This window comes from Lucilia cuprina, chromosome 3 (assembly GCF_022045245.1).
Source record: "Lucilia cuprina isolate Lc7/37 chromosome 3, ASM2204524v1, whole genome shotgun sequence".
Classification (NCBI taxonomy): domain Eukaryota; kingdom Metazoa; phylum Arthropoda; class Insecta; order Diptera; family Calliphoridae; genus Lucilia; species Lucilia cuprina.
The window spans coordinates 12,919,360-12,928,794 of NC_060951.1; the positions used below are offsets into that span (position 1 = coordinate 12,919,360).

At 27.8% G+C, this 9,435-nt stretch overlaps 1 protein-coding gene across 1 annotated transcript; it reads left to right on the forward strand.

The window, feature by feature from the left end:
- Positions 1-905: 905 nt before the first annotated feature.
- Positions 906-6,752, forward strand: LOC111681047 (thymosin beta). The gene is made up of 4 exons (XM_023442763.2): positions 906-1,064; positions 5,261-5,397; positions 5,486-5,599; positions 6,210-6,752. The coding sequence occupies exons 2-4, from the start codon at positions 5,268-5,270 to the stop codon at positions 6,347-6,349; spliced, it is 384 nt and encodes a 127-aa protein (XP_023298531.1). The 5' UTR covers positions 906-1,064; positions 5,261-5,267; the 3' UTR covers positions 6,350-6,752.
- Positions 6,753-9,435: the final 2,683 nt, after the last annotated feature.

The following is a 9,435-nucleotide window of genomic DNA, read 5'->3' on the forward strand; positions in this document are numbered from 1 at the left end:
TAATGTATTTTGTTGTTTTCGGATTATTTCTCATTAAAACCTGCAAAACTGGCTAATACGGGAACAGACATAATTATTTTAAATTTATTTATAAAATATAAAACATTAAAATGTGAGTGGACTCCAAGCTTAATTAAAACTCTAAGGGCAAGTTTTTCTGATAAAGATAATTTTCATTCTTTGGTTAAACCTGGTTAAATATATGTTTTGTGTTTCTCAGTTATCAGTAAAGTTACTTATTATCTTAGTTTAACCGAGTGTAATTGGCCAATTAAACTCAAGTTATAAGTAAGAAAATACAATTAACAAAAACCATAAAACAATGATTTTGGAAGAACAAAAACTTAATATATTAAGTAAATTGCAATTTTCTAATTTGTTTTGTTTTATTTATTGTTTTGAATGTTTATTTAACATTTTTTTCAAAATTTTCCATTTTACAAAAGTATTGTTTGCAAAAAACAGCTGTTCATTGTTTATGTTTTTGAGTGAAAAGTTGGCAATACTAACAAAGTTAACTGAGCTTAAATTTAAAACTGAAAAACACAATCATCGGTTAAAGTCCGCCTAAATTTGTTCAAATTATAATTAGCATGCATGATATGTTGGATTGCGTTCTAAGTACATACATAGATTGCTCGCATAGAACGTCATACTAATGTCATCGAATATTATATAAGTACTTTGTTTCATTTCCTCTGCACGATAATGAAAGTGATTGTATTCTATTATAACGCCTATTAGTTCATTTTAGTTTGTCTCTACTGTACATTAACAGTGTTGATAATTGAAAAATATTCTTAAAATCGCCAAAAACGATTCGGCTTAACTTCTTTAATAATCGCTAGATATGAATGTAGGCAATATAAATAAAGTATAGAAATAGCTAAGTTACCATTACTGCTAGTTAAGTTTAAGCGACGACAGAGTATATTTTAAAGTTCCAGTATTAAGTTGTGAGTAATCCTTCGAATAGGAGTGGTCGTTAGCGCTAAAACACTGAAAACAGTATACAATAAATTTTTTATCTGTACTTGCAATACATATATATTTTTTTAAAAAAGGTAAGTCTAAAAATATATACCTTTTTTGAAATTAAAAAAGAAAAATAAAATAATAATGACTCGAAAGTAACCGTTTTGTTAATGAAAACAAAAAAAATTAAAGTATTTTGAAATTTAATTAGATGTTAGGAACGATATTTAACATTTTTAAATGCCGGCAAATTAGTGGTGAGTGAGTGATGTCTGCATAAAAAGTTTGCAAAAATAGAAGAAAAAGTTCACTGCAAAGAAAAGAAATGTTAAATATGCACATACACACACTCGTCTATATATTCTGGTAAATTTATTATTTCCAACTGGTTTCTTTTTTTTTACACTTACATATATTTTTCTATTCTTTGCCATTTTTTGTAATTTTTGTTGTCTATTCTGTTATTTTTTTTATTAATATTATTGGAGTATGTTGAGTGTTGAGGAGTTTTTTAAATGGTGATGATGTTTAAAGAAACAGAAGCAGAAGTATAATGTTTAAGATAGACAGATAATAATGATGAAAAAAGAATATTTGCTGTAATTCCAATTGGAGAAATTTAGAGCTGTGCTCTAGTAGATAGTTAGATAGTCAAACGGATGGATGGATGAATAGATGTTTTAAAGACAATACATCGAAAAATTCCAATTTGCACAGTTATAACGTTTGTTTCTTTCTATTGCTGTTATTTCATTTCTTTTTTATTTTTTAAATACGTTCTTTTTTGTTTTAATTCATACGTGATCATGACATTTGTTAAATGCAGTTTACGTTCGTTTGGAAAAAGAGAGATACATACAAACTTGAATTTTGCAGACCAGACAGAAGCCAAGTGGGTTGATTATTTGGTTGAACACAGTTAATAGAGAATGTACATTTTTGTGTATGTAGATAGGCAGACGAAATAACTGACAAACGGACAGACATGGTCACCAGATAAAACTGAGGGCGTACTAATTAATTTACAAAAAAATCGCAGTAAGAATTTTGTTTATTTCAATTTTACACCTGTTTTAAAAATTTGAATTTTATAAAAGTTAGGCGTGGTTTTTTAATGATTTAAGAAGGGTATTGCTTGAAATATTTTATAAATGGCAAAAATTCCTCAAACAAAGAGTGGCGCAAAATCGTCGTCTGATTCATCGTCTTTATCAAAGTCAATATTGCAATCGAGTATTTTCTGTCCCACCTAAAGGCGATAAAAAATTATTCGATTTTTTATTTATCAAAGGCTTTGTGTTATTCCAAATCTGTTTGGAAATAGGTAGTACCATTAAAGTTATTTAATTTATATTTATTTAAATCATTTCCAATATTCTTAAAAAAGGCTATATATTTTTTATTTATTTTTTTGTGTAGATTTAATTAATTAAATCTTTCAACTAGAGTGAAAATTTTTAATTAATTTTTTTTGCTGTTTTATATTACAAATTAATTTACTTTCCCTCTGCCACCTACACTTTTAACATCTTAACAAATATTTTATAATCACCGTAGTTTTATTGTGTATGATATTAGAAAATTGCGGTCATTTTTTTAAAAATAGTTTAATACTAATAATATTGTTTTTCATTTTATTTTCTTAGTCCAAACGATATCACCCTATCAAATATAACAAAGATAATTGTGATTAAAATATAAGTATGTACCTATGTAGATATAGTATACTAAGTTTAATTTATTTTAGTAGTTGATATAGAAATAACACAAGAATGACAAATTTGTTTAAAATATTTTGAATACTTTTTCTAATTAAAGTTCTGTAAATTGCATTTCAAATAATCTTCAATGTTTCCTCACTTTACCAGCTGATAGGGTTTTGTAACTGTCAGCTGTTTAAGTGAGAAGGTCAAACTTCATAAAGTTCTTTTGTAACTGAAGCTGTTAAATTCCATATAAATTATATTTTCATAATATTATATAGATTCGCCTTGGAGCAATCAAATTTTTTGATACAAACTAAGAAATTAAAGTAGACTTTGAGAAAAATAATCGATTTAATGAAAAAAATCTGGACTTTTTTTAGTAAATGTTTTACTATGAACTACAGACTTTAAAAACATTTTTTTAATTTAGATTTACAAACTTTTGATAAATTTTATAAATATATTAAATTGACTAGTTTTAAAACATTTTTTAAATTTAATAAATTTTTATTTAACATCTTTTTTTGGGTCTTATCAAGTTTATGTGCTAAGCTGTTCTTTAAATGCAAACTTTTGTGGTTTTTTTTCAAGAGTTATATGTATGAATGTATATTTATTTACATTACAATTAAGTTTCACAGCGAAAACATTTGAATCTATTTTTGTGGAAACAAACAAAGATAAAGAGTTTAAACAAATTTATTTTAAAGTTTATATTTTATCTTTTTAACAAATAATTATCAAAATAAAAGAATGTCATTTTAAAAGCGAATAACAAAAATATGGCATTTGTTTGGTTTTATTACTTTTTTTATTTTTGTTTGCAATTTTTTTTTGTTTTAAACAATTGTGGTGTGTTCGTTTGTGTGTACAATATTTTTTAATTCCATAAAAAGAAATACATTGCACCCTCTCTTAAATGTATACAAATTTATATGTACATACAAATATTTGTAACTATGTATGTATGTATCTGTGTGTATGTACAAAAAATATATATAAATTGTATTCTTTATATACTTATTGTTTAACTAAAATATTTTAAAATTCAATGCAAGCCTGCATTACATATTTATTTTATTTTTAACTGCTTTGAGTTGGGTTGTTTTTTGTTGTTGCTATTTCTATTTCAATTTCCGAAATGCCTAATGCTCTTTTGGCGTTGGTGGTAGTGGCGGATAAGTAAAATAACAACTAAAAAAAACCATTAAAAGCGCATATGTTTATGCCGGCTTTTATATGCTTACATATGAACATCCATTCACATATACATATGTATATACATATATACATACAAATGTATATATTTTTTTACATTTATGTACAATATATTGTTTCTAAAATCATTTATTATGCTAAGGAGGGTTTGGTTTTTGTTTTTTGTTTTTTGTTTTTTTATTTTAGCGAGACTCTGGCATATCCGTTTTAATTTATTCTTTATGTTTCGACTGTCCTTAAACTTACATTTTATAAATTTACTGAAAAATAATCAAGTGATTCATATGAATGTATGTATGCATGTGTTATATTGATATGAATAAAATACATTACATACACACTTCATTTATTTTATTCTCCCCTTTGTTCATTATTAATATAAGCGAAAAAAAGCAAAGCAGTCATTCAGACGGACATGCCCAAAAATAAAGTAAAGAAATAAACAAAAAAAACGGTTTAGTTTTCATATATACACAAGAAAATGTCATGAATCATACAAAACATCCATGCATGTAAGTACCACCAACAGCAGCAGCGGCAACACCACCACCAGCACCACTGGCCGTGGTCGTTGTCGTTAGCGAAAGACACAAACAGCTATACCATAAGCGATGATTAAGAAAGTATGAAACATCGAAGTTTTATTATTTGTTTTGTTATTATTTTATACTTTCTTCTTTGTTTCAATTGGTTTCTTTTCTTACTTAACCACCTCATCCTCCTTCTTCTTCGCTTTAAAGTAACCAAGTCATATACATATGTATTCATTTATTTTTCATTTGAAATTGACTTTTTCTTCTAAATACATTTTATTTATTTATTTATTTATTTTTTCTGTCTGTGGTTATTGGATACATAAAATTCTATTAAAATAAATATTTATTACGGTAAAATTATAAACTGATTTCTAAAACGTTTTAAAAAATACACATTAAAAGTTATTTATTACATTTAATAAATCACCTAAATCATTACTGTGACAATCACAACTCGTATTCCATAATTTATTATTAAAAATCTTATTCAAACGGAAGGAAGTGTGTTCAATAAAATATTAGAATTCTAATTAGAAACTACTTGTACTTTAGGTGTTTTACCGTTAACTTTTAAACTAAAAAAAATAATCATGTTCAGCTTAGTTACCTCGATTTAAACTATTATAAGTTGAGCTTACAAATAGTATTGATATTTATTTGAAACTCAAATATCTGAGATTTTGTGTTCTTATTTCCCTTTACTTTCTTTTAAATTAACTTTAAATTGTACAAGTTTACAAGTTTTTATAAAAAAAAATATAAAATAGATTTTAATTATTATACACATAACAATTATAATTATTATAAATTTGTTTTTATTTATAGTTTAAAAATGGCATCACCTGCTTTAAAAGATCTTCCAAAAGTTGCTGAAACCCTTAAAAGCCAACTCGAAACCTTCAATCCTGATAAATTGAAGAATGCCAATACTCAGGAAAAAATCATTTTGCCAACAGCAGAAGGTAATTAAATATTTTGTTCAATTAAATATATAATTAACTCTAATGTTTTTAAATTCTTTTTTTTTTTTTTTTTTGTTTTTTTGAGCAGATGTTGCAGCAGAAAAAACTCAAAAATCTCTTTTTGCTGGCATCGAAGGCTTTAATCCATCCAATTTAAAACATACTGAAACTCAGGAGAAGAATCCATTGCCAGACAAAGAAGGTAAGTTGTTAAAAATGATTGAAAACATATGGTATATTTGTACATGTAACATTATGTGTCAATAATTGTTCGATCTTGACCTCAAATCTATAAATAAAACTCATATATTATCTTAGTTTTTTACTAATGTAAACAAACACACTGACTGCAAGTAATAACAAATTATAAAGCAATATCCAGCTATGACTAACTAATAATAATAATAATGTTTATAATATTATACTTGTAATATTGAGGTGATTTTACCTTATAGAGTATAAATTTGTGGTTGTGTACATACATACATATATACGTATCTTGCCGTAAATCAATCTTCCTAATAAGGAATTTACAATTTTGTTTATTACATACACGATCTCTGTAGATGTTTGTTGAATGTTTGTTTGATTTTGCTTTGAATACCATTTATAGTAATGTATTCCAACGACATCTATATGTAGTTACAATTTTTTCCCAACTATATATATACATATCTCAATAACAGTAACAAATAATTAAATAAATACATGTACTTAACGACTGACATATGTTTTTGGAAAAATTTTACAATAATTTTTTTTTCTATAGAAATCAATCTTTTAAATCTAATCTGTTTGATTTTACTTTTCAGCCATCGAAAAGGAGAAGGAGAAAAATAATTTCATTGCTGGCATTGAAAATTTCGATTCGAAAAAATTGAAACATACTGAGACATGCGAAAAGAATCCATTGCCAACCAAAGAGGTAATCGAGGAGGAAAAAAGAGGTTAAAGAAAGTCATGCAAGCATGAATCAAATACTACATTAAATCATAAACACATAATAATTATAATAAAAAAAAATTTAAAACAACAACAAAACATAAAATTTACAACAACATCATCATCAACTACAACAGCAACAACAGCAACAACAGCGAAAAACAAAATCTAAACATGCCGCAGCCGGTGCTGTGGCAATCTCAGCAGCCGTACCAGTAGCAATTGCAAACGCATATTGCATACACTGCTGGTTGACGTATTTTTTTACTCATTCCTAATATCTAATATTACTGAAAGAAGACATACTTTACTTTGTAAAAGCATTTATAATTTTGCGTACATAAATATTTATATATCGAAGAAAAAAAAATAAGAAAAGAAATAACATTTTCATACAAAATTTTATAAAACTCTTTACTGTGTTTTATTTTAATGGGAAGGTTTATAGGTTTGTAGGGTCATTATGGAATTTGCTTGAACAAATTTAACATAGAATGCAATGGATTGTTAAAAACCTTACTTTATAGTGGCGGTCCACACTGGGAAATTGTTATTGAGAATCTTCTTTCATAATTCTCCTTAATGTCTACTTTGTTTCTCTGAGTGCAAGAAACTTAGTAACGCGGGAGAGATGATCATTATCTATCTCTTAGACACCAAATTGTTTCAAAAAAGTATCCCCATCTGCGATACCGATACTTAAAAGTTTTCTATTGATAACATAGAATCAAAATTTTTGGAAATTAAATTATTAGGGAGGTAGATTATCGACGCTACCGTTTAAGAAGAAAATATGGAAAGCAAGTCGCTATTTTGAGTTAATTACGGCAAAAATAATTTTAAAATTTTTTTTAGAATATTTTTTGTTTACAATATTGTCGTAATTTTTAGCTCATACAGAAAAATATTTAAAAAATAGTTTTTTATTTGGTTAAGTCCATTTCAAAATTTATTAGAATTTTTTGAAATTTATGTGCCCTTTATAATACAATAAAAATCATTTTGCGGACCAGAAATACACCAACAAAAATTTTAATTATTTTTCCCGCAGACAATCTCAAAATTACAGAATTTTTGACATCCATTTCGAAAAGTTTTCAGAAAGTTTTTTGAACATATTATTCCGAGATCAAGATTTGCAATCGCTCGTAGGGAACTGACGATCTTTTCGAAAAAATAGTTTTATAAATTGCTGGTGTTTAGTACATTAAAACTCATCGTTTTAGAGGTATTCATCATAAAAAGAATTCCACGGGACATCCTACTGTAGTTCTGTATGTAAGTATATTATATTTTAAATGCAATATACATGTTTACGTGACTTCAATACCAATATGTATTTAATTTATTGTACATACAAAAAAAATACGTTTTTAAAATAATATGGCATTAAATTTATAAATATTTACTTTTTGCATACATATCGAAATATATATACATATTTAAAATAAATAAATTAATGCAATACAATACCCAACAGTTCGACGGGACAGTCCCGAACTGACACTTAACCTACCACTTGTGGTGGCCCCTAGCCACCTGACTACCCAGGTGACCGACCATTTTAACATAGGCTTGTCCTACGAATAAGTCGATCGTCACTCTACACCCTACAAAGAGACTGTAAAGAGACGATTGCCTTCGCTCTCGCTTACAAAGGGGACACTAAAGTGACGACTGTCTTTTGGAAGTACAAAAAAACAACTTTTAAGACTATAATCTCTAGGTTACTATAATCTCTAGGATGATAGTAAAAACACGACTGTTTCCGCCCCCGCTGAAGTGAACAGGTGGTTAACTATTAGTGGAAATTACTGTCTTTTTCGTATGCATTGACTCTTTGTCGAACTGCTGGGTATGTATATTTTAGTTACACCCTAATATATGTACATACACATACATAATTGTTTGATTGACTTTCGCATAAGAAAATTTCCGTATTTTCTTAACAATCATGTTTATAATCTTATTTTTTTCGGTTTAACTGTAATAACTCTGCTTTTTGATACTTATTACTTTAATCTGTAATTGACCATCACCGGTCTATGTCCCAAACTAGAACACTTTAAAACTCGGAGACCCATAAGGATCCATTGGGATTCCCTTTAAAAAGAAACAAAAAAAAAATAAAAAGAAAGAAGATAAAAATTTTGGAGAGATAAGTGTGCTATTTGCTGAATTCCTATCCAAATATAGAAAGCATGTTGATAGTATTGGAGGGAATTCTACGAGGACCGACGTCTAAATAGCTAATACACTCCCCTGACAAAACCTAGAATGTCGCCTTTGCTACACCTAACTACATCTCCTAGATCTACATGGAATGTTTTTCCTAGCCATTTCCTCCTCATACCACCAGTACAGTCGCAAAAGTCACAAAATTATCTGCTGTCTTTTCTTCGTTCACACACAACCTAAAAAACTACTGTGTGTTCAAGACCCATTTACCCAAAAATAGGAGCCTATTGTGCAGTGTCCGGTTATGACTCCTATAAGAATTCTAATACTCCTCCAGTCCAATCCAAATAGTACACTGGTTGCCTTGGCATTCAACCTAGGTCATAAGGCCATAGATACTCTGCATTGCAACCAACTGCGCCAGGATTGGTTGGAGGAGTTCCTGAAATTATATTACAGTGCCCTTTATATTTTTCGATACCATTTAACTTACATTTTGAATTTCATCGAAATAAACCATAAAATACTTATGTATATTAACAGCAATTTGTTTTCGGTTGTATATTTTTGGGGCATATTACCTAAGGCGATCTATTTATATTTATAATTTTTACTCATGGTTGTTTTTAGCTATTTATAACAAGCCATTTTCCTCCAGACATTTCCAGGACATTGGCTGGATTTTTCTGACATACAACTTCAGCTACATTTAGTCGAGACACTCACCTCTACAATGATCGTCTTAACGCTTTAGTGTTGCCAGCCAAATGTAAGACATAAAGAAATTTCCGGAACTGCCCGATAAAGCCGAAAATTCTATAAAACTAGCTGTGCGTAGTATAATTCTCCAACGTACTTTCCTCTAGAAATATCTTTTAACTTATAAATTAAAAATTTATTTTCTTATGTAAAAACATA

Coding starts and splice junctions, on each gene's coding strand:
- LOC111681047 (XM_023442763.2), top strand. CDS start 5,268: ATGGCATCACCTGCTTTAAAAGATCTTCCAAAAGTTGCTGAAACCCTT. Junction 5,398..5,485: donor CATTTTGCCAACAGCAGAAG/GTAATTAAATAT, acceptor TTTTTTGAGCAG/ATGTTGCAGCAGAAAAAACT. Junction 5,600..6,209: donor TCCATTGCCAGACAAAGAAG/GTAAGTTGTTAA, acceptor TTTACTTTTCAG/CCATCGAAAAGGAGAAGGAG.